Here is a 26353-nt window from a genome sequence, read left to right as displayed (position 1 = left end):
TTTTTATAAAAAGGGGGGAAATGGGGGTTTTGCAGTGGGAAATTATTTCCCAGTATCCGGTATTTCAAAGCAAAATATAATCAAGTGGGAAATTATTTCCCATTATCCGGAATAGCTCTCAACTTTTGATATATTTTTACTACAAGTTCTATACATGTAAGTTGCTCCTACTTTACTTGTTTCTTTTTTGTCTTATATAATAAAATTGAAAAAAATACTGTAATATGAGTGAATAAAGTTATAAAATGAAACAACAACGTTAGGAATGATATATAGTTTTAATATAAACTGAAACTTAATTACTAAGAAAAATAATATTATTGAGGTGGAACAGTGTGAAAGGTTTTGAAGCAATTTTTAGCACACAAAGCTACTCCAAGCGGAACACAGTCTGTTGTTGGCGAGTTTGTGATATGAGATGTTTCTCCTAAGGCTGTCAGTAAGGCATCTGTTGAAATCTGTTGGGCCTGTATAGTAGGCGTTTCTTGTTTATCTTCATTCGATTCGAAGCCGAAGATATATTCAAGACGTTGTTCAATTAGGTTATCGTCAAGCTGATTGAGGTAAGTATCGGATGGAGAATGAATGCTATTGACATAGCATGAGTCATCTTCAGAATCTGAGGCTGATAAATCAGACAAGTTGTCTAAATTTTGCACCACCTCCTCCAATTTTTTCTTTGGTAGAACTTTTTGTAACTTTTTAGCGTCCATATTTAAATAGCTAAAACAAATAAAAGGAAGTCTAAACTAACTTGGTAGTCTGAGCAGTACAAATAGTTCTAAAATATAATAGTTATAAAAATCAAGTGAGAAATCACACAAACGCAGTCATAACTCTCGACAAAGCTCCATATATGAGTTACTCGCTGACAATTTTGTGTAAGTTAGATAAAATTATAAGTAACAATACCTGTTTAGGTACTTATATAGTGCAACAGACAAATTATTTATTGTATATATAGAAATTGGTATTTTTCAAATGCAGGAACAAACAATGGGAAATAATTTCCCACATAATAAAACCTAAGAAAATACAACAAATATCAATGCTGCGAGCCCAAAAACCGTAAGAAACATTCAGAAAACAAGTCTAGTTTACAATATTATTGTGTTTATGCACTTACCAGATTTTTTTCTTCAAAAACTTTTAAATCTTCCGTTTGAACCGGTTTTTTTCACAAAATATTTCAAACTGTGTTTTTGACATTGACATACAATGACAGTTTGCGCCTTAAGACAAAATGTTGCAAATAAATAAAATTAAAAAATTCTGTACGATTATTTTTCCCTAAGGTTGGTACTGATTAGAGTTGCCAAAGACGAAATAAAACAAAAAAATTACAGTAGTGGCATGTGGGAAATAATTTCCCAATATTTGATTAAGGGTTAATAGCGTAGTTTTAATATCCACTCCAGAAAATATGTGATTTTGGCAATTAAAGTATGACTGTATGAGTGAGATGTTTAAGGTTTTACGAGATACATTTTTAATTTAAAAAAGAAACATAAGTACATACATTAAAATAAAAACAAACATTATTTACATTGGTAAGGCTAGAAGATTTCACAAAATATTTTAAAAATATAAGTATAAATTTTATATAAATTATAACTGAAATAATATATATATTTTTTTAATTTTTCTTGCTTTTGTAATATTATATCTTTACACATACATACATAGCTTCACGCTTTAGCCCTAGCGGGGTATTATATGTTTACTAATATTAGAGGCAAGCCATGGCGCAGGCTACTAAGTGTGACTGTAAATGCGTCAGGTTGTGGATTGGATTCCCACTCGAGGAAATGAAATATTTATACTACCTAGTAAATAATGAAACTAAAAAGACCAAGGAAAATAAAACAACTACCAATTGTCTAGAATATATTTTTTAAACAAATATGTGACACGCTCATTCTTTTTAAAATTTAAACATTTATTTATGACACAAAAAGATATGTAAAAATATTGAGCTTTGTGCCTTTCACATTTAAAATATTTAATACGAAAAGTTAAAATTGTAAATTTATAGGCACATAATTTTTTAACTAAATTTCAATCTTACATTAACATATACCTAAAAATTATTTCATTTTATGATTTGATATATTATAAATGATTTATAGTACCCATGTAAAACTTGTACTGGTTTATATTATTTCAAAAAAAATCATAGTGTCTGAAAATTGTTTAAAACCAAGTAATTATAAAAAAAAATAGAGAGCTAAATTAATATGTCCGGTGGTAATATCTATGGCAAGGGCACAAAAAAACTACAACTAAAAATACATTAAAACAACTGAAATTCACAAATTCAATTATATCAATCATTGTATAAAATATTCTAAAATATGTAAAATAATACATAAAGTAAGATTTCTCTCTTTTAAAACTATAAATAATTATTTAAAAATAAATACTGCCTGAAAAACAAGTGCATTTGATTCTTATATTATTTATATGGATATGGCAGCTATATGATGTAAAGGCACAAATGGTATACAGTTGTATTAGTAAAATTAAGATCATAATGCTCATGCATTATGGTTATAACCAAGAAGTCATTAATTGATGTAAAGATTTTATATAATTTTGTAATAATAAAAATATAAGTTTAAGCGGGCGAAGCCGCGTTTCGATAACGCGGATCTATAGAAGTTTGTATCTTATGAAAAAAAAAACTAAGAAAAGTCATCTAACTGAATACCATTCTGCCTTTAATTAATAGTCGTTGATTTACAATATTTTTGGTATTAGAACAGAAGGCACTCTAATGCAGTATCTCTGCCATGCAGCTCCATACCGCCTTCGACATCGGTCATGGTCCCTCCACGCCCGGTGGACCAACATTAATATTGTCAACAAAGCAGGACTAGTCGCTATCATGTGTTTAGTCAAAATCCCGGGCAACACTAGTGCAATGTGAATCAGTATATCTCCTGTGTAATTCGGATGACGCATTATACCCCATAGGTTGGATACAAGAAGTTTCTTTCCGTGAAATGTGGGCATTGATTCTAAATCTGTAAAAAAATCACATTGCATAATAAATTTTAAGTTACTTTTAGTGTATTTTATTTTTACACAATTTTAGGATTTTAAAGGAGAAATAACTTAGTGATGGTTTATGATGTAAAAAAAACGAAACTAAGTTCAATTACTGTCTGTAATTAGGTGTCTAATTTTCTTCCATCTTATGCATGTTGATTTAACTTTATGCTAAAAAAGATTTTAAGCATCAGCAGCATATAGGACAGTTAGCAGAACGTGTTGTGCTAAGCTAAGTGTTGTGCTGTGTCTTCCGAGAGTTAGGATAAAAAAAGATTCATTCCCCTGAGTAGAGATTGAAGCTACAATCAATGCATTCACAATCAAATAGTGTCCTCGTTATGCCACAATAGCTTTATAAAATATAATAAGACATACATATAAGCACATATATGTAAATAGCTATTAATTTATCTATTATTAATGAATAATATAAGAGAATCATGTTAAACAAGGATAATTAGAAGGTTACTTAGGTTTAATTACTTACATGTCAAGCTAGGCTGCAGTGGATTTTTCCTGAATTCATATTTAATGTTGTTACTGATAAGCATAATTAAAAGACCCAGTAAGTATGTCACAGATGCCATAATTAATATATTAGTTGACAATTCTACATTTGCATCTTTCACATATTTAGATATGGATGTAAAGTAGTATGGGTAAAGTGAACCAGACACAATTTGAAGATACCCTAATCCTTCAGATTGCCAGTAGAATGTTGATATTAGTTTTTTTTCTCTCGTTATGAAATACAATGCATAAATTATTTGCATCAAGGAGTATACCAGTAGGGTTGGCTTATATTGCACTTTACTTATAATTGCAGTTAACTTGTCCCATGATATGCTATCAAATTCCTTCTTTTCAATATATAAACCATGTTTGAAAATTAATATTGCAAGTATAAGCTGAAAAAATAAGTAATTATTAGTATATAAAGCATTAGTACTAAATACTATAGGGTGATTGCAAATTTTATTCTATATTAAATTACTTACTGTGCTTATGTTTGACACTCGAGATAGATATAATTTAACATTAATCCTCATGATATACTCTTGTATCTGCCGTCCCATGAAGAAATCATACAAAATGAATCCTGAATTTCCATAAGGATTAATAGAATCTTTAGAAATTTGTGAGCTTTTAATAAATAAAATAATTGCAAGCATTACTGCTACTATATAAGAGACAGTAGTCATTGATAAGTATGAAGTCAAAAGGGAATCAACATTGAAGACCTTATAGTATTCCAAGGCAAACAGTAAGTTGATAGTGCAAAAACTAGAGAAAAATCCATTGAAATAATATCTTTTCCCTTGTTCATTTACTTCTTTGGTACCACATATTGGTAAAGATACAAATATTGCTTGTAAAAAAAATTGGCTGATAACAACAAGTGAAGTTGTAGCACTAAACCATTTTGATACTGATTTGTACAATGATTGGTCTAGGAAAGAAGTATGAGAACAAGATTTTGAACATGATATCAGTAATGCAAATACAGATAAAGGTATTAAAATGCTTAATATTATAGAGCCCAACTTTCCACCAAATTCATATCGGTTGCTCAAATAAGCTAGTGATACACTACTTGGTAATGGAGTAGAAAGTTTCCTAGTTATAGGTTGAGATCTCTCCTTTGGTAATAATTCTTCTGAATTTTCTTCATCAGAATAATTATCAATTGACTGGCTCACAGACTTGCTTAAAGATTTACTCAGCGATTTACTGACGCTTTGTCTAATGTCAGAGAAGTTATCCACAACATCTTTCAGCCGGCTAGACCTACGAGGAACTAGATCTTCGAAATTCTTTCTATTTCTCAGACCATAAACATCAGTAATTGAATGAACTATATCCAGTCCGTTAGGTTTTTCATCAGTTAAAGGCTCTACTTTGGCTACAGGTTGAGGAAGATCTTTAATAGAATAATCAAAACGTCGGGATCGAGTACTACGTGAAATTTCTATTTTTGAAGAGACGTCAACAACTTTGAATTCCGTATCCTTTTTAAGTGCAGGACGCTTCGCGGGAGATTTGGGCACTGATATTTCTTTTTCTTCCTTAGGTTCTTTTACGGCCCTTGATGGAGATTTTCGTGCTGGATATTTAGACGCAGACTTTTCCTTTCGACTAGGTGATTTGCGTGAGGGCGACTTCTGTGCTGAGCGGGTGGTGGGTGAACTTTTCCGGTTTCTGGCGGGAGACCGCGTCGGTGATATTCCCTTGCGAGTACGTGAAGGACTAGTTTCTATTAGGCTCTGCCTAATTCGACCACTTCTCGTAGACATAATCTTAATTATTTTTAAAACTCGTTATACAACTTTTAGCACAAATTGCTAAATTTATCACACCACACTGAGAATGAACAAGTAATAAAATGCGTGATACTTGTGTGTGACATATAATAAATAGAACTTAAAACTCACTTGATTCACACAATATTTATAAAAAAAATATATATACGTATTCGAATTTTAACATAAACAACTCGTTTACATCACACCCGACAAGCTACGCTATGACAACGACGCCGGAATAGATTCAAAAAAAGATGCTACGATTGGTCGCACTCAGTTGGCGCAATCTGTAACGGACACGGAAAGTTGTATTGTCTGTGCTCTTCTTGCATTCATGAAGAACTGAGATAGCAATATTTATTACATAATGTTGGCTCCCATGTAAGCTTTTTAGGCCCCATACACATCGAGTTAAATATCTTAACAATCTCATTGTTTTTAATTACACTTAATGTTTGTTAATTATCATTGCTATTATAATAATGGAGATACTAATGATTAATGTTAGATACTCACCACTTCAGATGGTTGACAAGTCCTTAAGATTTCTAATTACTTATATAAAAAAAACGAAGATTTATCTTTTGTAAAATATTGAAGAAAGATTATTAAAAAGGCTGTTTAAGTTAATAGAATATATATTTTTCACCAAACCACGATAACGTTAAAATACATATAATGACAAATATAAAAATTATAACAGAACTAACAAAACATTATTCTTATTTAATATTTTTTTACATTGTGAAATGCATTTATTTAAGCTTATATATATTCCGTATTTCTGTAGGAGTGCTTTTATATCCATTTTTACCAATACTTTTCTAAGGACTTCACCAAATCCAATGGATCAGTGTTAGGACCATGTCTTTCCACTGGAACACCATTTTTGTCAACAATGAACTTAGTGAAATTCCATTTAATAAAACTTCCTAAGGTTCCTCCTTGCTTGTGCTATAAAAATAAAATGTTTTAATATGCATAATAAAAAACCATAGTAACAACAAACAAAAAAAACTTAAAATACAAAAACAGTCACAGTTAACTATTAATAAAGGAGCAGATCTCTGTATTTAGCCTAGATATGTGTGTATTGATTAACTATACACACATATCTATACACATATCTAAGTAATTTATTACTTGAAATAGTACATATGTACTATAATTTAATAAAAATATAAATAAATATATACTGTAATAATAAATATACAGTATACCTTTCTCCACTTTTATAGTGGAGAAATCCAAGGCAGCACTTTTTCTTATGACTGGACATTTGTCCTACAATTGATACTACATTTAAATGTTAATAAAAATTCCATGGCAAAAAAAATATTTCATTACTTTTTCACATTCACTACTATCCAAGAAATCAATATGAAAAATAAGTCAACCTTGACAGTATATTTACTAAGTTACAGATAAAAGTAAACATATCCACCCTCAAGGATATATAATTATTTGTAGAAATCAATAAACAGTAAAAATTCATACTGCTAATAATTCATTTATAATTCATATTCATATGCCATCTGTTCCTGAATTCCTATTTCAGCATAAATAATATGAATATTTTAGACTAGTTTAGCCTAGTAATTAAAACATAGTCAAATTGATAACCTCCTTTTCTTACAGAAGTCGGTAAAAACAGGAATGTAGCCTTAGTATATCTATGTAAAAACAGAAGTATCTACTATTTAGTATTTGACATATTGCACAATAGCAGCAACTGTTACAAATCAATAAACTATATTTAAAAAAAAAAGAGGTATATCAATATTGTAGTGAGTACTCACAATTTTCTACAATCTATAAATAGATAGTCATCATATGACTCAATCACCATTAACATCAATAATGAAATTATGGTAATAAATACACATTATCTTGTGATTTCATTTTTTTTAATCAACAGCATTAGACCATAACATTTGTATGATTTATCTACTGATAAAATGTAACTTGCCTTTAAAAATTTCCACAATGGATGAGCAGAATCTCCATTGACATCAATTTTTTCAAACATATCAAATTTAACTTTACGTTCACCCATGAAACATACAATATCTTCTGAATTTCCAGGTTCTTGTCCAGCAAACTGATTGCAAGGAAATGCCAAAATACGTAAACCTAAATTATATTAAATATATATATGAATATTAATTATAAGATTAAGTTTCGTTTTATTGATAAATAATGTAAAACATACTTAGTTAATATTAAAGTAAATCATACCTTTGCTTTCAGCATACTGGTCATATAATTCATTAAGTTGTTTGTAATTATTTGCTGTAAGGCCACACTGGGAAGCTACATTAACGATGATGCATACATGACCTTTGTATACATCAAGTTTTACATCTTCACCTTTTATGTTTTTTACGGTGAATTCGTGGACACTTGTGGCATTTTTGTAGTCAGGATTATTAGAGGCCATTTTGCTAGAAATATAAATTATTTATAACTTTCTGAATGAATATTAAAAACTATTATATATCTCTAAATTATATATATCACTGTAATGTAAATATAACTGACACACCGGCCGGTTATTACATAATTATAAGTGGCTATTATAACGATATTATTAAAATATATTTCACAACTTACACGGTACTTATTTGTAATCGAGCTAAACAAAATAAATTAGTTAAAGAAGGCACAACAAGCCCTGAAATTGTTCTAAGTCCAATTGTCATGTTATTGATTAGAATATTCTTTTATAATTTATCCGAAGGTCGTTTACGAAGCTTGCTGCGTGCTGTATATGAAAATTGGGAAAAACCATGTAATGATTTTTTGATAAGAATGTAAAAAACAACAAATTAATATATTAAATATTTATTTTTTACAATTAGTAAAATTAACTAATGTCAATTTTCATTAAACTTACCGGTAAAATATGTACCATTTCATAACATTTGGGGTGAATAGAGACGCGAAGGAGGTAAATAAACACGTAGTATAGACAAAAGTTTGTTAAGACACGAGAAGAAAGTAATATTAGAGATAATACAGGATTTTTATAGTACTTAGTTACTTACTACTTTTCACAAATACTTTATGGTGTATTATGTTCTCAATTTGTAAATTTTAGATACCAATGTCGAAATATATGTTATATTTATGTGTTTTTTTTGTGAGACTGTTGTACAGAGATTCGGGATGTTTGGCACGTAATGCCATGGCATTAGATTTATAACTAGCGACCCATGGGTCGCCCAATCAATTGAAGCGTCTAGAAAACCTAATAATATTGTTAACAATTATGAATTTTATTTCACAAACCATGATGTTTACAAAACATAATCTTTATTTTATTACTATATTGTCGCAACAGTAGAAACCCACATCCAGTCTAAATTGCATTAATTTATTTTTGTATTTTATGATATTTAAAGAGAATTAAAATACTTTAGACTTTGTCGTGAATGTAAAATCATTATTAACTTATATTTCAATATATTAAAGTCAGGAAAATTATTAAAATGTTAGTATAAGATTAAAAATGTTTTTATACCAACCCGCTTAATGACACATAATGGAAACTTTTTTGAATTTTATCTGTATTTTCGACTTGCAAACTTCAAATTGAAAGCAAATGTTCACGTTCAGTGTCAAATTGTCAATATTGCACTGAATTCAATTGCGCTAAGATAATTTTACTTATCAACTTGATTTCAAATTAAGATTAAAGTAACGTTGGTATTTATAAAATATGGCATATTTACTCCCGAATATATGTCGATGCCTGTGCTTGAGAAATAGCACCGGGTTGAATGTTATACAAACTGCGTCATACCATGCAAATGTAAGTTGAATTATTTTCAGGTACAATGTCAAGGTTTATCGATTTTTTGGTTTGTTACGTGATCCCTTAACAAATAAGTATGCAAATATTTTAACAGGTTATCGAACATTATGAAAATCCGCGAAACGTCGGATCTCTTGACAAGAAAGATAAAAACGTTGGAACAGGATTAGTTGGCGCTCCAGCTTGCGGGGATGTGATGAAATTGCAAATCAAAGTTGACGATCAAGGAAAAATTGTTGATGCTAAATTTAAAACATTTGGATGTGGATCTGCTATAGCTTCAAGTTCTCTAGCTACTGAATGGGTTAAGGGCAAAACAGTTGATGAGGCTTTGAAACTAAAAAATACTGATATTGCTAAGGAACTCTCGCTGCCTCCCGTCAAGCTACATTGCTCCAGTAAGTACCTAATTTGTTTGTTATGTACTTTCCTTTAAATAAGTATCAAGCCAGTCTCAGCACACTCTGGTCTCTGTTTGTCTGAATATGAGATATTGTATGTTGTAAAGCTGAATGTTATATGGTATTTTGTTTGGCCAGAACAGGTAAAATGAAAATAATCCCAATACTCGAGCTCTTGAACCCATGTCATTTTTGTGTAATTGTAATTTTGTGTAATTTTAATATAATTTTTGAGTAAAACAATTACAATTTTTTTATTAGGCTACAATTTAATAAATTCATATTTTTGCAGTGCTTGCAGAAGATGCCATTAAAGCAGCACTGTCTGATTATAGAATCAAGCAGCAGGAAGGTGAAAAGAAATAAATAAATATTTCATTTTCGGGATTGGGAACAGATCTGTGATTGTAAAGTGTGATGGGGGAAAAGAAATTGAAAATGTTAAAACAAAATTATTATATTAATATCCAATAATAAATAGAAATTAGCACAAACTTTGCCCATCTTTTCGTTAATTATAAAGATAGGAATCTTGTATTTTGGGATTTAAACATTAAAAACACTTGTAGTTTATTGTTATTCAATAGATATTTAGAATCCCCTATCTATTACATAGTTGTTAAAAATCTATTATGTTAGATAAATAAATTATATCATCTATACTGATTGTTTTTGCTTATCAACACCTACATATTTCAGTTTACTAACAGTAAGAATGAAGTTCAGATGTATTTGATTAGTTTTTTGTTTGTTATAAAAGTTTATTTTTAACTGACTTCTGCAACAGGAGCTGTATTCAGAGAGAACCTAGTTTCAAAACACTCCTTTGTTTTCTGATAGAATTAGAGACATTGTGGGTTAAGTGGTGAAACACAACTTAGTACCATTGTCTTGACAGACTAGGAACCTTAGAAGTAACTTAAATATTCCTAAAGGAATTCCACACACATCAAATGAGGCAACTACTGTCCACTGTTGCATGTACATATTTCACAAATTGTTTCTAATGATGTTATACTTAATATGAATAGTTCATTTATGACAAAATTTTACATTTATTTTATTATTAAGCAAACGGTAGTATCTATATTTTTGGCTTCTCACTGTATCCCGCACATATGGTACATGGTAGGCAGACGGAACCAGGGTATGTAGTATTAAGACATTTCTCTCATTAAAACAGTTTCATGTTTCATTAAAACATAATCTGCTGAGTGGCAAAACTCAATCCTGTGCTGTCTTTTAACCAGAGATCTTCAAATGGGAAATATAATTTTAGGTTCAGAGCCATATGTTTGTTATCCTATCACAAGTATCATATTAATGAGAAAATACCTACACATACCTCTAACTATTAGAAACTAAATTATAAAAATATAACATTATTAAGTTCTATTAGTTCATGTCTTACTACATTACATTTTTTGTTACGTAAAATATCTTAATTTAATCAATGTGGAAAAAATTTAAGCATTAACATTTTGCTTTGATGATAGAAAAACATTGTTGCTTCGTTAATTTAGTGAAAGAATAGAATAAAAACATTCATTTTCTTTTAATAATATTAAGCTTACACATTACAACAAATAAATAAAAGATATTAATATTTATAAAATAACTTTATTGTATTTCAATATTTTTTTCTTATATGACAATGCCCAGCTTTTGCAAAGCTAGTTGTGCAGCATCAGCTTTAGCTTGTTTTTTGTTCGCACTGGCAACTGCTGGCTGGTATTCTACACCTGCTACTTTTACCTAAAAAAAATAGATTTAGGTGTTAGATTTAGATTGTTGTGGCGCAGCGTCTGACTGCAAATGAGACGGTTGTAGGTTCAGTTCCCACTTCGGGAAATAACTATATTTTAACGTCTCGGGGTATAGTGTCTTGATACTGGATTCCCGGAGATAACTGTGCCATATGCGTGAAGCTATAAAAAAAATATAATAATATATCACGGAAATAACCCTAATTCCAGGGTGGAAGGAGGCAGTTGAAATGTAGTGTCATAACACTCCGTCTTGTCTCTTAACAGAGTGAGAAAAAGAAAACAATACAGTGAAACAAACACTATATCTTTATTTTTTTATTTTAATATCTTTGCCTTACCAAAGCTAGGAAATGAAAATAATTCTATTATTAGAATCGTCCACAACCATTTAGAGACAGACGCGGTGTTATTGAGCTACGATATTTGATATTTCGATTATGATTCGTACTTACTTTGAACAAAAAGTTTTTCTTATGATCAGGTCCACACTCGAAGCACAGATTGTACTCGGGGGGGCCCAGTTTTTGTTTTGAGCAATATTCTCCTAAGAGCGAAACGGGATGTTTCCCTCCCGACACCAATGGCGCCGGCCCTCTTCGACCCAATCTTTGAGGTTTTAACTGTAAATAATAGAATTAAATTATTTCTAATTTAGAAAATTTTAATAAACGCCAAGCCAAGCAATATAAATTTTATCTAATAATTCTTGTCTTGATACTTTTTGGATTTAATAATAGTGTGGATACACTTTTTAAATAAATAAAAAAAAATTAAACTCTTTTCATGCCAATAGGTTTATGTTACTTACATTCTTAGCATGTCTGCTACTGACCTCTTCCTTGGATGTCAGACCTCTTGTGTCCAATTTGACCTCTAAAAGAAGAGGCTGCAATGTGCCCGTGCCTTCTTTACCTAAACCCTGGCCGGGTGTCCAGCCCATCTTCTGTAAAAGTTGCATACCCATCCCGCCCTCAACTGGCGCGGCTCGTACAAGTTGATCCTATATTAAAAAACCATATTACTAATTTCAAATATCATTAATAATCTGTTGACGCATAATTTCTTTTCAATTTTTAATCTGTTCCCATACATCTCACCAATTAGAATAAAGACATTGTAGACAGAATGAAATTGACATTTGGTATCTTCATTTTTCTTCCATACAGTTTCCTTACTAGTGATGTTAACCGATCACAAAATTCACCACCAATGATTTTACAAAGAAATAACCGGAATAAATTAATTGATGATAAAGAAATTCCTTATAAAGATTTCTTTTCATTCTTTTCATATTGTTATTTTTGCTCAAAGAGTAAGTTATCTATAATTATGCAACTGAAACATTAGCTTTGTTGTTTTAAATGTTCTCAAGTTAATTACTTAAGAAGTGAGATATTTAACACATGTGAACCATGTTAGATTGTAATAGCCGGAATTTGATTATTGTTTAGAGCATTAGATAATTAATTCACATACACGAATAAAATATCTATCACAATAAGTGATAAATTCCGAATAATTAAGAATCGAGTATCGGTTTATCGATACATCGATTTTCTCCGGTTATAGTGTCACCGGTTAACATCACTATTCCTTACCTTTTCACATTATTTGCACCTATCGACGAAGGTGGTGCGTCTAACGGAGTGCTCGCGTCTCCTTATCTTTTAAAAGCTGCAACAAATATTCATGAATTCCCCATTTGAGCCTAGATTTTCTTAAAGCGTTTTAATCCATAATTTTCTTTTATTATTATGAATTAATGTATGTTTTTAGCTGAAGAATCACTAGGCTAATAATGTTTATATAAATGAAATATAATGACCGACATTTAATGTGACATTAGATGTATCCTTCTGGATTTAATAATAATTAATGGTAAATAGTATTTATTACTCTTAAGCATCTATGTATAAAAACTGTTTTCCATAACATCATTTTTAATTTAAAAAAAGGATATTTAAGGTTGGCTAAATAACACCACTAATTAGACTAATTGTTGACCATACAAGTACAGCAACTCGTCACTAGAGGCCGTATTTAAATTTTTTGTTCACCAAAAACCCATTAATCCATATTAAGCGTCGAAGTAATACGGATATCGATACAAGAGGGCACCACTTGAATCAATTAGAGCCATGGAAGATATCATGAATGCACTACTTAATATACAAAAAGAACTAAATCAACAAAAAATTGAGATAAGAAAAAGCGGTGAAAATGTAACGGAGCAAATATCACTTAATTTAAACAAAATCCTTGATGAGAAATTCGCGATTTGGGAAGAAAAATACCAAGTCTTGAATGCAAGAGTGGAAAACCAAGAAAGAAGAATTCAATTTATAGAAAGACAAGCACGGCAAAGGAATATTGTCTTCTTTGGTATAGAGGAGAAGGAAACATCATATGTCGACTTAGAAAACAACTTAATTAAATTTATAAGCGATCATCTCTCCACAAATTTAGAAAACAGAGACCTTGAAGCGATAAAAAGAGTGGGAAGAAAAGGAGACAAGCCGCGCCCATTGATTGCAACTTTCTCAACTCTCGGCATAAAAATTAATATTTTTAAATATGGTCACCGAGGAAGATAAAGACCAAAACCCTCCAAATACTCCAAAACAAAAAATGAAAAATCCCAAAAATAAAAATAATTATTTAAAAATTGCAACATACAACGTCAGAACACTCTCTAACACTGAAAAGTACATGGAACTCATGCATGCTATACGGAACGTAAACATAGACATACTTGGCCTAGCGGAAATAAGAAGAACAGGATGCAAAATAGAAGAATACAATAAACATGTACTATGTTATATAGGGGAAACACCGGGTCAATATGGGGTAGGATTTCTCATCAGAAAAGAATATAAGAAAAACATCATTAACTTTTGCGGCCTATCGGAAAGGGTCGCACTCATTCAGCTGAAGTTCGGGGATACAAATCTATCAATTATTCAAGTTCACGCACAGACCGCAGACTCAGATGACGAAGACTTAGAAAAATTCTATCATACGCTACAAGAAGCTCACAGTTTACTAAAAAGTCACGACAACATTATGGTAATAGGTGATTTCAATGCCAAAATAGGAATGCCGAAAAGAAACGAAAGCCTTATCATGGGTAAATTCGGATACGGAAAAAGAAATAAAAGAGGAGAAAGGCTAATACAATATGCTCTTGAATATAAACTATCCATCATGAACACTCATTTTAAAAAGAAAGACAATCAGAAATGGACATGGATTTCGCCAGATGAAAAAACAAAAAATGAACTAGATTTTATTACATCTAATAACCCTCAGAATATTGCAAACATAGAGGTTCTAAGCAATGTAGATTTCCCATCAGACCATAGAATAGTTAGAGCAACATTAAACTTAAAAAGTCCGAAAAAGTGTAGAAGAAACTATCGAAATTCAATGTCGTCACTGAAATCACAAGAAGAAATAAAAGTATACCTACACAAATTAGAATCGAACATTACAGACCTAGCCAACTTCGACGAAAATGACATACAAAAAACCTACAATAAATTCGAACTATACTTAAGAAACAGCCTAAAATCAGATAATGCCGATAAGAAAAACGAACATACTTGCTATTTTTTCAGTGAAACAACTAAAGCTTTGATCCAACGGCGCACTGAACTTATAAAAACTAAAAACAAATCACGCAAGATGAAAAAAGAGTTATCAAACCTTTACAAACAAGCCAACAAGTCAATAAGAAACGATTACAAGCAGCACAGGCAGAGGACAATAGAAAATAGCATAACACGCTATAGAAGCGCAAAAAGAGCCTACAAGCAACTAATTACTCATACAGACTGGATTAAGGGCTTTAAGAACGAACAAAAAGAAACAAGATCAAGAAAAGACTTAATATCCTGCGCCACTAAATTTTACAGAGCTCTATATTCGCATGAGCCACAAAACATAACCACGCTCACAGAGTTACACTCAAATAGCTTACAAACCAACATCGAAGAAACGACTATTATAACGGAACAAGATGTCTTAGATAACATTAAAAAGTTGAAACGAGAGAAGAGCCCAGGACCCGATGGCTTAAAGAGTGATGTATTAATTGAAGGAGCCAAATTCCTCACCGGACCACTCACTTGCATATTTAACTTGGTACTAAAAACAGGCATGATACCGGAGCAATGGCTGAATTCAGACATAATACTAATATACAAAAAAGGGGACCCTCTGGAAATCACTAACTACCGCCCGATTAGCCTACTATCAAGTGTGTACAAGTTATTTACATCTACAATTCTAAGCAAAATTAGCTCAATAATTGACAGAAAGCAACCAGTAGAACAAGCAGGATTCCGCCCTGGATTCTCGACTATAGATCATATCCATACGCTGGAACAAATAATGGAGAAACACTTAGAATTTAACAAGAATTTGTATATAGGTTTCATCGATTATACAAAAGCCTTTGACAGTCTCTATCATAGCTCTATCTGGGAAGCTTTATACAACTGTAATATAGACCTAAGAATAATAAAAACTATAAAAAACATCTACCTGAATAGCGTGAGCAGAGTTAAACTAGAAACTCGAGGCGAGAAGATCAGAATAGCTCGAGGTGTAAGGCAGGGCGACCCATTATCTCCAAAACTGTTCATAGCTGTTCTGCAGGACGTTTTTTCTAAACTGAACTGGGCATCTGACGGCATCCCTATCAGTAACGAACGCCTTACCCATTTGAGATTTGCTGACGACATCGCAATCTTTGCTGAGACTCCCAGGAAATTAGAAAATATGATATCACAATTAAACAAAGAGAGCAAACTAGTGGGATTGAGTATGAACCTCAGCAAAACAAAAATAATGGCTAATGGATCAAAAAGTAAAATATCGCTAGAAGGGGTCGAACTGGAGTACGTAGAGCAGTATTTATACTTAGGAAAGCAAGTGTCATTTCTTAAAACAAATAACGAAGACGAGGTCAACAGAAGAATCACGTGCACCTGGAACAAGTACTGGGCTCATAAGGAAATACTAAAAGGCAACTATGAATTAAATATGAAAAAAATCATAATGGACACTTGTATTCTCCCCTGCTTGACCTATGGCTCCCAAACGTGGACAGTAACAAACACAATAAAGAATAAGATAAAAACCTGCCAGCGAGCAATGGAAAGAAGCATGTTACACCTAAGAAAAATCCAAAAGGTCAAAAGCGATGAAATAAGAAAAAAGACAAAAGTGACCGATGCACTGTACAAAACACTAAAACTAAAATGGGGCTGGGCTGGCCATGTCGCGAGATCCACTGACCAGCGATGGACTCTCAAAACCACTAAATGGATCGGCCCACAAGGAAAAAGAAAAGTGGGCAGGCCACAAAAACGATGGGCAGATGACATAGTGTCCATTGCAGGGAAAAACTGGATAAGACTAGCACAGGATAGAAAAACATGGAGAAAAATGGAGGAGGCCTATACTCACCAAGAGGTTCCTATAATTTAAGCTTATATATAATTAAAATAAATAAAATTAAAAAATAAATAAATAAATAATAATAAAAAAAAAAAAAATTAATAAATAAAAATACATGTATATATATAAAGAAAAAGAAAAAAGAAACTAATAAATAAATAAATAAATACATAATAATAACATGTGAAAATTGTATTTCCAATTTAATATGTATGTAGTAAATTTTACTGTAAATTTTATTTATTTTTGTAAGATGTTTATTTTTGTGAAATGTGTAGAATTTTATGTTTATAGGAAAATAAAAGGCTTTATTATTATTATTATTATTATTATTATTAAATAACACCAGAAATTCGGTAAGATTTTATAGCAAGTGTATTAAACACTAGAAAAAATTCATCAAAAATAAGAAGAAATAAAGTTATTGTCAGTCCTAATTTAAAGGGGAAAGCTGAATATTTGTATACAATATTGTGAATGATAATTGACACGCCAAAGGCATGGCATGATAATTATCATTTTGTGCAAATGTGATATGAGTGTAACAAGTGAACTGGAACAGTTCTCTCTTTACACATCAATATGGGAAAGCGATTTTTTTATGTGATGGTTAGAACAACATTCTTGTTGTGTATTTAAAAGGCAACATTCTTGTTGTGTATTTATTTTAGAAAAACAAAACATAATTTTTAACTTCATGCTGTATCATCATGTATGCATGGTAGGCATAGGGAACCTATAACTAAATGAACGTAAGACGAATGAAGATAAGTGCCGTTGCGCCACTATGGTCTCTACACAAATTTGTTTAGTGAATTATAGATATCCATCTGATATAAATGTGACATCATATTATCATCTCGATATCAAGATTAAAAATGATAAAAATATGACGATTTTATTTTTTTCAATAACAAGGAAAGTCCTAGAGGCAAGATTAGATAGTTTTCTGATGTAATATTTTTTTTTCTGATGCAATAAAAAAACAAGCAACGATTACTATTAAATTAACTATTTAATTTATAGACGCAGATCTTAAAAAAAAAAAAATTTAATCCGTTTAAATTAGTAAAAATAAATATAAAGTATTAAATTAAAAACGAATACACAATGTTGTGGTAACCATCATAAAAAAATATTTTAAGAGAGTCAGAAAGAATAATACAATAGTATTATAATTTCTGACCGACGCCGGACCAGCAACACGTTAACGCGGACCCACCATTTGAGCTGAAAGAAAATTTATTTAAAATATCTCTTGTGATAGACAGAACCAATAAAAGATAAAAAATGTATATTTAATTGTATTCTATGAATTAATTGAAATTAATTAATAAATTAAATTAAAGAAAGTATGCCAGGTTCTGTTTAACACTTGTTTTTAAGGCATACAATGTTATATTTTTTCATTATATACTCAATGTATACATATAAAGTATTGTGTAAAAAGGTGAATAATTATTAAAATTTTATTTATCATGATAATATTTGAATTAATAATATTTTATTATAATAAACATTATATAAGTACCTACATACATTATATCAAGCGATCTATGTAATAATTAAAGTGTCAATATTATATTTTGAACTTGAATGAAAAAAAAAACATTAAAAATTATATTTATTTTAAAGTCTTATTTATCCATACGCAATTTACAAGTATATTGACTTTTAATATAAAATATCTGATAGTACGAGATTCGTCTTGTGACCCTATTATACGACTAAGGTTAAACCAATCGTATTGTCAATAAATAAGTCAATAAAAAACATACGAAATTAAGTAATTATAACACTTAATCTTTAACGGAGAAACTTGGATTGAAATTCTACTACTAAATTCAAAATTCTTATATGAAACTTAATTATGCATTTACTTCCTAAGCTTACGCGTCAATAGACGAAAAAATTTATGCATTGCAGAAATGTATTTCTGTAAGAAGTGTACTTTAAAGTATATTTTATAGTCCAATAACATAAAGAAATGGAATAATATCATTTAAGAACAAAATATGACATTTAAGAACCTACTAGATTATTCCTTTTAAAATATTCAATATAAAATTTAAATTAATAAAACCTAAATAACTATTTCATTGGTGTACACATTATTGTCAACACTCCACAAATCAATGATCAAACAACAATATCAACAATCTAACTATTATATTATAATATAAATATGTATGCACAAATACATCACCTTCTTAGCCCATGCCTGTGTGCCGCTGGCGAGTTCTCGCGGCGTTAAGATGTGTGCGCCTGTTGATCCCGTGAACTGGCCCGGACGGGTTTCTTTTGACCAGCCAAACTGAATTTATATATACAAATATGTTATAAAATATTAAAAATATAAAAAAAAATACATGAGACTACCGTTCGTACACTACGATCAGTCATAGTTGCTTTGAACTTAGCTGTAGGTTTTTGATTTGATTTAAGGATGTTTCATTTTTTTTGCCTCAAACCTCACATTGTCTAAAATATTATCATTTAAAATATAAATAAAAAATAGATAAATAATAAAAATAAATAAATAATCGGGACCTCTCTTTTTGTGTTTAATTTGAATACTAGATTAAATACTTACACCCATAGCAAGACCTAAATCACTTTCTTCTTGTTCTTTTCGAATCATGGATAACTTCTGCGATACTATGGACGCCAGATCCTTAACCAAAACATGTTTTAATGAGAATAATTATAAGTAATGTAAATACATACAATATAACATATATAAATATCCTAATTTATGAGAACATATATTGTATGCAGAAGACAGTGACAGACAGTGGGAATCGAACACATAATCGCCATTGTTACAGTCACTGCCAACGGCCGGAACAAAATAATATATTTGTAATAATTACGGTTTTTTCTAAATTCACTGATATGTTTATATGGGATTGTAATGCTTACAATCTTAGGAGGATCAACGCCTGGTGGATAGGCTTGTGGTCCGGGCGCAGGCAGTGCGGGTACTGATGTCAATTCTACAAAAAAAAAATCAATGTATTTATACTCAGTCGGCCTAACGTGTTATGACATTCGGGAATACAGTCAAGCACGACGACAAGTGTGATTTACACATTTTGTACATGTGAGACAAAGTTTCGCTCACGTCAGCACATTAAATATTATGAACGCGACAGAACATGCACATGCACAAGTTTTACTCATGCTTGTTTTCTTTATAAGATCGTGTATAATCGTCACAACTCGTTGCGCCGATTATAAACAATCTTATAAATAAGCTTGTCCAATAGCAAAGAATGTTGAGAGCAATACTGCACTAAATCATTTAAATAGTCATAAAAGCAGTACCACATGTGTATCAAAAGTATTTTGCAAAATAGAAATAGTAACAATTAGGGCCCTGTATCTTTTATGCAATAAATTATCCAAGGAAATCTAAATAGAGGCATGTCATGGCCAAGGGGCGCAAACGTGCGACTATAACCGCGACAGTTTGTTTCAATTCTCGAGAAAATGAAATATTTAATATTTTCATCTTCTCGCTCAAGAAACCAGACAAAGCGCAGTGTTGCGGACCGCCACTCAACGCGGCCTCCAGAATTCGGCGAAAAGTTGAAAAAGGCAAATTCCTGATGGTAACGGATGTGTTTTAACACTTGGCTTCCGGGTTCCCTCTGCCTACCCTATATGATAACATGGTGATAGGTTGTGTCCCCATTTGATACTTTAATAGTGTTAAAATACTTACAATCTATTTCATTATTTTTAAAATACTTACGACTTCCAGTTGTAAAACTTTTCATGTAAGACGGTTGTGTTGATGGCGGCGCCGGTAACGCTATGGCCTCCGTACTGAAAAATAAATAAAATATATTTATATGATAACTCTTTAATATCTTTTACGATATAACTAGGTATTGGCATCTATTCCCATACTTTGTTGACAAAAAATATATATAAAGGATTAAAACTGTAACTATGAGAGAGTGAGAAGGAACTTAACATCAAATACTTTAAATCCATTAACCCACACAGTATATTTATTAAGGCCATTAAAATATTGTATGAAATAATGATCATGAAAAGATTTGAAACCGCTCTTTTAGTAAAAAGTAAAAAAAAAACAACATTAAAATTGATTATTCATTTTTTACCTGATTGTTTCCACAGGACTAAGTTTCGGAACAGGTTTTGAATTCAGCTTTGCCACCTGCTGTAATAAAAAAACATGAATATTTGATACTAACAAATGATGTTAGATGTTGACAAGCAGTTGATAATTTTATTTATATACAAATTCAGATTATATACAGATTCAGTATATATTATTTATATACAGATTCAGATTTAAAATCTGTTTTTTTAATCCAATAATAATTATATTTTCTGTTTTAACTTCACAGGCAGAGAGAACCTAATAACCACTTTTAAAGTTGCACACTTGTGCCCCTACAAAAAGCAGATTCAGATCATTGTCTCATTTAGAAGTATACCAAGATATGTTTAAGTTTTTATATATTTAGAATTTATAGATGTATAAAAAGATATACAATTATTAATGATACATTTATTAGAACATTACCATGTTATCCTTTTTGGGTGAAACAGGAACCCATTCAGATGCTTTTTCCCTATGTTGAGTTCCAGAAGACACAGGAAACTGTAGTCTTAGCTCTTCTTTATTTGCTATTGGTAGGGTACTTGATTTTGTTGGGAGAGGAGCACCACCCTATACAAGAGGGAAATTATATATTTATGTGTTACAATTTATATTATATTTTAGCACATTTGATTTCCTGCTTTACTTTTTTCAGTTCTTCCAGATATAGTAAGCAGAAGGAACATTATGTTAAAAAAATTTCTCAACATGCAGCATTTTACATTTAGGTTGGTGAACAAAGTGTATTAACATTAGGTTCTCATACATACTAACCCGTATATTCATGACAATAGGTGCTTTTTCCTTAACAAGGAAGGGATGGTGGAAGGCTATTGTGTCTTCATTTTCGCTCATGTCCTCATCATTAGATGAGACAGATGACAGTTCCCCAAGCGCCTCCTTTTTTGACAGGTGTTTACAAAAGTCTGTTAGCTCATCTACTGATTTACCTGCAAATTTATTATAATAATAATTAATATGTAAATAGGTTATTTCACACTTTATAGCTTATTAATCAGGTATACAATTATATGTATGAATACTCTAATTGATGTAATTAATGATCTGTAAAAAACAGTAGCTTTCTTTAATATAAGAAAAGAATATTTTACCAAAATTAAGTATGATTAAGATTGTTGACAGTTTGACAGTCTCTCACTGTAATCGGAACAGTTGTGTGTTCCATTCCCACTCAGGTTCCATTATATCACACTCCCATGTGGGAAACAGAGAGGCTTGACACTAAGTTCATTCTACCTACTCTGCTGTATGAGGGATACAATAATAAAAGAAAGGGATGAAGCTAATAAAGGAAAAAAAAATATATATTTGCCACAAGAGCCACAAAAGTTTAAAAGTACCTCCAGACTGTATAGCTGCCATAACTTGGTTCCTTGTATGTGGTGGCAGCACCGCAGCTCCGGCAGGCACTGCACCATTCTTGAGCATATTAATGGCATTACGTCTGGCTACTTCTAATAGACGCTTCTTTTCACTATCCGCTAATCTTACACCAGTTGGGGATCTGTAATTATTATTATTTTTAGCTTATTGTTAGAATTTAGTTATTTATATATTTATTTGTATGTCTAATTTTGTATTATTGTATTACATGAGATACAAGGGCACATCCTTGTTTTACACATAAAATACATATTAACACTTATTAAAAATATAATCTGTAATATTTTAGCTAATAATAATATAATTCATGTATTATACCTAGATCTCCTACCGCGATGTCTAGAAGAATGTCTGGACCTATGTCTTGATTTTGATGATGATCTATGTCTAGACCGTGACTTAGATCTCCGTCTTGATCGAGAACGGTGACGGGAACGACTTCGTCGTTTAGACCTTGACCTTGATCCATGTCGTCTTCGAGATCTTGATCTTGACCGCTTTGATTTACTTAATGACCTATAATAGAGATATTTATTATTTATGCTGTACCCTGTATAAACCAGCATAAGCCGCAGGAACCTAGTGATAAACATAAAACTTATGTTATGTACGATGCTTTATAAAGCATCATAGTTATAGTCAATAAAGTCACAATGCTATAAAGAAATACTAAATTAATATTCTCATTCACTCTTTTCTATTTGGTAATAGGGCAAAGCGCAGGGTTGAATTTCACTACTCGACATGTCTCTAGAATTGTTGAGAGGAAGTGTTTTGTCTTGACACCAGAGCTAATAAATTAAAATATTAAATTTCCTCAAATGGGAATCAAACCCACAATCTCTTACGGTACACAGTCACTCGCTTGTAATAATTTCTTAATGTGTACTAAATAATACATATGCACAAAATTTGGTTTTCTTCATATATTTGTGTATCTGACTTTTGAATTATCAAATTGCCTCAGCACAACAATTAAATTGTTTACATTTAAAAAATCTGAATATAATTTAAGAGTAACCACTGATACCTTTTTTTAGATCTACTTCTATCTCGGCGCGCAGACTTATGAGTGCTATCTGAATATTTGGGTCTACTGCTTACTTTTTCTTCATCAGGACTGTAAATTAAAGATAATTATAAAAAAACTAGTGAGAAAATAAAAATATATAACACATGCAATACACCATTTTGACACACAAGATCTCACTGTGTTGTGAATATAATCTCCATTGAGGAAAATGAATTAATCAAGTATCATTTACACATTTTAGCGAGACAGTGTGGTATTGATTTCATAGTTCATTGTGGCATCATAACATAAGCACACTGTGTCTTGAATTTGATTGGTATGTGGAGGGCCCATTACTCTGCTTACCCTGCTATACATATACAGGGTGTCCCAGGAGTCAACGATAAAACGAAACCAGGTGATAGACCAAGTCGTGACAGTTATGAGAAAAATATAAAAAAAAATCTTTGTCATGTATTTTTCATATTATATTGATTTTAAAAAATATCGCAAAAACCGACACCCTGTGATGGTTTTTCAAGTCCCAGGACTACAAATATTACTCTTTGTTCATTTTTTTTTCTGTAATGTAATCATGAGTAACCCTTCTGTGAATTACAGTTTAAGATTTAAACATACCTGCATCAGTTTTCAATAAAATGTGGTGTTTTTGCCAAACATTAAATTCAAAATATTTAGTACACCCAACTTTAACCGACTGTACTATAAAAAAAATGTACTACACTGTTTTTGCAAGTAACTTTAAAAGTTGGCGCATTTAATCTGGATTCCGAAATGGTACGACACTTGCTGGATTACTTCTTTGTTGAAGAGAGAAAAATCGAAATACACGATAATCGGGATGACGTTCAGCTTTTTGGTATCTTTTCCGATACATTCTAGCTGCAGCATTTGCGTTACATAACCATTCTCCATGAATGAAATGCATATTGGCAATGTGTCAAAGACCGAGTATATCGCCTGCAAGACCCCGGACTCGGGCACTGTCCTTATAAGTCCTGGGTCATCCCCTAAGTTGGAAAAGTTCAGGTACCTTGGATCCGTCATGCACGAGTCTGGAGTCATCGATCACGATCTCTATAAGACGGATAAGAGTTTGGAAAGTATCCTGCGATCACAGACCACACCAGTGACCTCCCTAAACTAAACACTTAGCCCAGGCAACGCTTATCCGACTTAGGGGCTGGCCCAGGAATTATAAGAACAGTGCTCGAATCCGGGCTCTCGCAGGCCATATACTCTATCGTAGGTCTATGACACGTTGCCAATATGCATTTCATTCATGGAGAATGGTTATGTAACGCAAATGCTGCAGCTAGAATGTATCGGAAAAGATACCAAAAAGCTGAACGTCATCCCGATTATCGTGTATTTCGATTTTTCTCTCTTCAACAAAGAAGTAATCCAGCAAGTGTCGTACCATTTCGAAATCCAGATTAAATGCGCCAACTTTTAAAGTTACTTGCAAAAACAGTGTAGTACATTTTTTTTATAGTACAGTCGGTTAAAGTTGGGTGTACTAAATATTTTGAATTTAATGTTTGGCAAAAACACCACATTTTATTGAAAACTGATGCAGGTATGTTTAAATCTTAAACTGTAATTCACAGAAGGGTTACTCATGATTACATTACAGAAAAAAAAATGAACAAAGAGTAATATTTGTAGTCCTGGGACTTGAAAAACCATCACAGGGTGTCGGTTTTTGCGATATATTTTAAAATCAATATAATATGAAAAATACATGACAAAGATTTTTTTTTATATTTTTCTCATAACTGTCACGACTTGGTCTGTCACCTGGTTTCGTTTTATCGTTGGCTCCTGGGACAGCCTGTATATGTGCTACAAAAAAAATTGAAAAACATGCTGCTGCAGTATACTAACACTTTTGTTTCTTCAGCCGCTTGTTTCTTCAGTATTCCACCAGGATCAGATGTTTTAGGGAACTGTAAATTTGCTTCTTCTTCTTTTCCTGAGCTACTCGAGGAATCTGTATATTCACCTTCTTCAACTTTTTCAGCTTTTTTTCTAGCCTCTTCCTCAGCCTTTTTTACAGTTTCTTCAAATACTGCACTAAATTTTAAATTTTTTATTTGAATTTTACCCTTAGCTTTATCAGTTTCTGTTACTGATTCTAATTTTTTGTCAGGTTTTTGTTGTGAATCAATAGACTCCTTATTATCTTTTGGAGATTCAGGCATTGGAATCATACTTGCATCAATATTGCTAAAAGTAACATTTTCGACTTGAGCAGATACTTCTGTAACTTTGTTGATCTTAGGTTCTTCCTTTATTTTTAACTCAGATTTTGAAGATCCTAATCCATTTTTTACCTTCGTTTTCCATATATCTATCTCTGATTTAATTATAACTGGCGTCCTAGAACGGCGCCGAGGGGAGCGGTGTCTAGAAGAACGGTCCTCTTTACGTTTCTTTGATTTACTTTTCTTTCTTTTCTTTCGTTTATGGGAGTAGTCACTTTTATCTGATTCACTACTCGAGCTGCCACTACGACTTCTTTTCTTCTTTTCTTTTTTATGTTTTTTCTTGCTTTTTTTAGACTTCTTATGAGGAATTTCATCAATTTTCGGTGGGTCTGCGTTGAAGGCACTAAAAAGTTCGGAAAGAATCTCACTCGAAGATTTAGCAATATCATCTTTCTTTCGTTCTGGGGTGGTTTTTTCTCTCTTAATTAGCATTTCTATTTTATCTATTAAGGTAGCCATTTTGTTTTACCTAAATACTTATTATTTTACACTTGACAAATATGGTTAATTACAAAACATTGCACTGAGCAAAACAATTCCACCATTTTATGGCTTTGACAATTATAAAATACCATTGGCTTTATGCCACAGATTATTTACATTAATATAATATACTATGCAGCACAGATTAAGTAAGGAAACAGTTTGAACTTCAGACCCACCCTGCTTTTTACTTTTTATGTAGTATTAGTTTTATATGC

At 31.4% G+C, this 26353-nt stretch overlaps 5 protein-coding genes across 10 annotated transcripts; 1 reads left to right on the top strand and 4 right to left on the bottom strand.

Moving 5' to 3' along the window:
• Window positions 1–259: 259 nt before the first annotated feature.
• Window positions 260–1388, bottom strand: LOC146529188 (uncharacterized). The gene is made up of 2 exons (XM_085201702.1): window positions 1127–1388; window positions 260–723 (listed from the first exon to the last, which is right to left on the bottom strand). Exon 2 carries the CDS (start codon window positions 711–713, stop codon window positions 318–320), a length of 396 nt encoding a protein of 131 aa, XP_085057828.1. The 5' UTR covers window positions 714–723; window positions 1127–1388; the 3' UTR covers window positions 260–317.
• A 485-nt stretch (window positions 1389–1873) lies between these two features.
• LBR (lamin B receptor) lies at window positions 1874–5830 on the bottom strand. Its single transcript, XM_085201699.1, has 3 exons — window positions 4053–5830; window positions 3542–3962; window positions 1874–3026 (listed from the first exon to the last, which is right to left on the bottom strand). The coding sequence occupies exons 1-3, from the start codon at window positions 5346–5348 to the stop codon at window positions 2740–2742; spliced, it is 2004 nt and encodes a 667-aa protein (XP_085057825.1). The 5' UTR covers window positions 5349–5830; the 3' UTR covers window positions 1874–2739.
• Window positions 5831–5977: 147 nt separating this feature from the next.
• On the bottom strand, window positions 5978–8121 carry LOC146529186 (uncharacterized). The gene is made up of 4 exons (XM_085201701.1): window positions 7971–8121; window positions 7596–7801; window positions 7327–7490; window positions 5978–6311 (listed from the first exon to the last, which is right to left on the bottom strand). Exons 1-4 carry the CDS (start codon window positions 8057–8059, stop codon window positions 6168–6170), a joined length of 603 nt encoding a protein of 200 aa, XP_085057827.1. The 5' UTR covers window positions 8060–8121; the 3' UTR covers window positions 5978–6167.
• Window positions 8122–8946: 825 nt separating this feature from the next.
• On the top strand, window positions 8947–10237 carry IscU (Iron-sulfur cluster assembly enzyme). The gene is made up of 3 exons (XM_085201698.1): window positions 8947–9171; window positions 9269–9572; window positions 9868–10237. Exons 1-3 carry the CDS (start codon window positions 9079–9081, stop codon window positions 9939–9941), a joined length of 471 nt encoding a protein of 156 aa, XP_085057824.1. The 5' UTR covers window positions 8947–9078; the 3' UTR covers window positions 9942–10237.
• Window positions 10238–11179: 942 nt separating this feature from the next.
• Son (Son RNA binding protein) lies at window positions 11180–26234 on the bottom strand. 6 transcript variants are annotated; one of them, XR_014878997.1, is made up of 15 exons: window positions 25270–26234; window positions 23380–23469; window positions 22668–22865; window positions 22307–22470; window positions 21720–21895; window positions 21369–21515; window positions 20941–20999; window positions 20565–20638; window positions 19730–19803; window positions 19401–19481; window positions 19014–19121; window positions 12943–13018; window positions 12153–12344; window positions 11797–11964; window positions 11180–11330 (listed from the first exon to the last, which is right to left on the bottom strand). XR_014878997.1 is itself a non-coding variant. In XM_085201694.1 (14 exons), exons 1-14 carry the CDS (start codon window positions 26109–26111, stop codon window positions 11220–11222), a joined length of 2484 nt encoding a protein of 827 aa, XP_085057820.1. In that variant the 5' UTR covers window positions 26112–26234; the 3' UTR covers window positions 11180–11219. The 6 variants fall into 6 exon arrangements, 4 of the variants coding, with proteins under 4 accessions (XP_085057820.1, XP_085057821.1, XP_085057823.1 ...); XR_014878998.1 differs by having other exon boundaries at window positions 12177–12344; XM_085201694.1 differs by lacking the exon at window positions 12943–13018.
• Window positions 26235–26353: the final 119 nt, after the last annotated feature.

This window comes from Heliconius melpomene, chromosome 18 (genome assembly GCF_056956725.1).
Source record: "Heliconius melpomene rosina isolate 202511_hmr_F chromosome 18, ASM5695672v1, whole genome shotgun sequence".
In the NCBI taxonomy this organism is placed as follows: Eukaryota; Metazoa; Arthropoda; class Insecta; order Lepidoptera; family Nymphalidae; genus Heliconius; species Heliconius melpomene.
The sequence above is the reverse complement of the archived record's forward strand: the minus strand, read 5'-3'. Positions and strand labels throughout refer to the sequence as shown.

What these genes read in the sequence shown, in the direction of transcription:
- LOC146529188 (XM_085201702.1), bottom strand. Translation starts at nt 713, where the DNA reads ATGGACGCTAAAAAGTTACAAAAAGTTCTACCAAAGAAAAAATTGGAG.
- IscU (XM_085201698.1), top strand. Translation starts at nt 9,079, where the DNA reads ATGGCATATTTACTCCCGAATATATGTCGATGCCTGTGCTTGAGAAAT. An exon ending in CTGCGTCATACCATGCAAAT is followed by an intron (nt 9,172 to 9,268) that starts GTAAGTTGAATT and finishes ATATTTTAACAG; the next exon opens with GTTATCGAACATTATGAAAA. An exon ending in CGTCAAGCTACATTGCTCCA is followed by an intron (nt 9,573 to 9,867) that starts GTAAGTACCTAA and finishes ATATTTTTGCAG; the next exon opens with TGCTTGCAGAAGATGCCATT.
- LBR (XM_085201699.1), bottom strand. Translation starts at nt 5,348, where the DNA reads ATGTCTACGAGAAGTGGTCGAATTAGGCAGAGCCTAATAGAAACTAGT. An exon ending in GAGTGTCAAACATAAGCACA is followed by an intron (nt 3,963 to 4,052) that starts GTAAGTAATTTA and finishes TTATTTTTTCAG; the next exon opens with CTTATACTTGCAATATTAAT. An exon ending in ACTGCAGCCTAGCTTGACAT is followed by an intron (nt 3,027 to 3,541) that starts GTAAGTAATTAA and finishes ATTTTTTTACAG; the next exon opens with ATTTAGAATCAATGCCCACA.
- LOC146529186 (XM_085201701.1), bottom strand. Translation starts at nt 8,059, where the DNA reads ATGACAATTGGACTTAGAACAATTTCAGGGCTTGTTGTGCCTTCTTTA. An exon ending in CGATTACAAATAAGTACCGT is followed by an intron (nt 7,802 to 7,970) that starts GTAAGTTGTGAA and finishes TTATATTTCTAG; the next exon opens with CAAAATGGCCTCTAATAATC. An exon ending in CATTGTGGAAATTTTTAAAG is followed by an intron (nt 6,312 to 7,326) that starts GCAAGTTACATT and finishes TTATTTTTATAG; the next exon opens with CACAAGCAAGGAGGAACCTT.
- Son (XM_085201694.1), bottom strand. Translation starts at nt 26,111, where the DNA reads ATGGCTACCTTAATAGATAAAATAGAAATGCTAATTAAGAGAGAAAAA. An exon ending in CTATTGTCATGAATATACGG is followed by an intron (nt 21,516 to 21,719) that starts GTTAGTATGTAT and finishes CCTCTTGTATAG; the next exon opens with GGTGGTGCTCCTCTCCCAAC. An exon ending in AAGTTTTACAACTGGAAGTC is followed by an intron (nt 19,804 to 20,564) that starts GTAAGTATTTTA and finishes TTTTTTTTGTAG; the next exon opens with AATTGACATCAGTACCCGCA.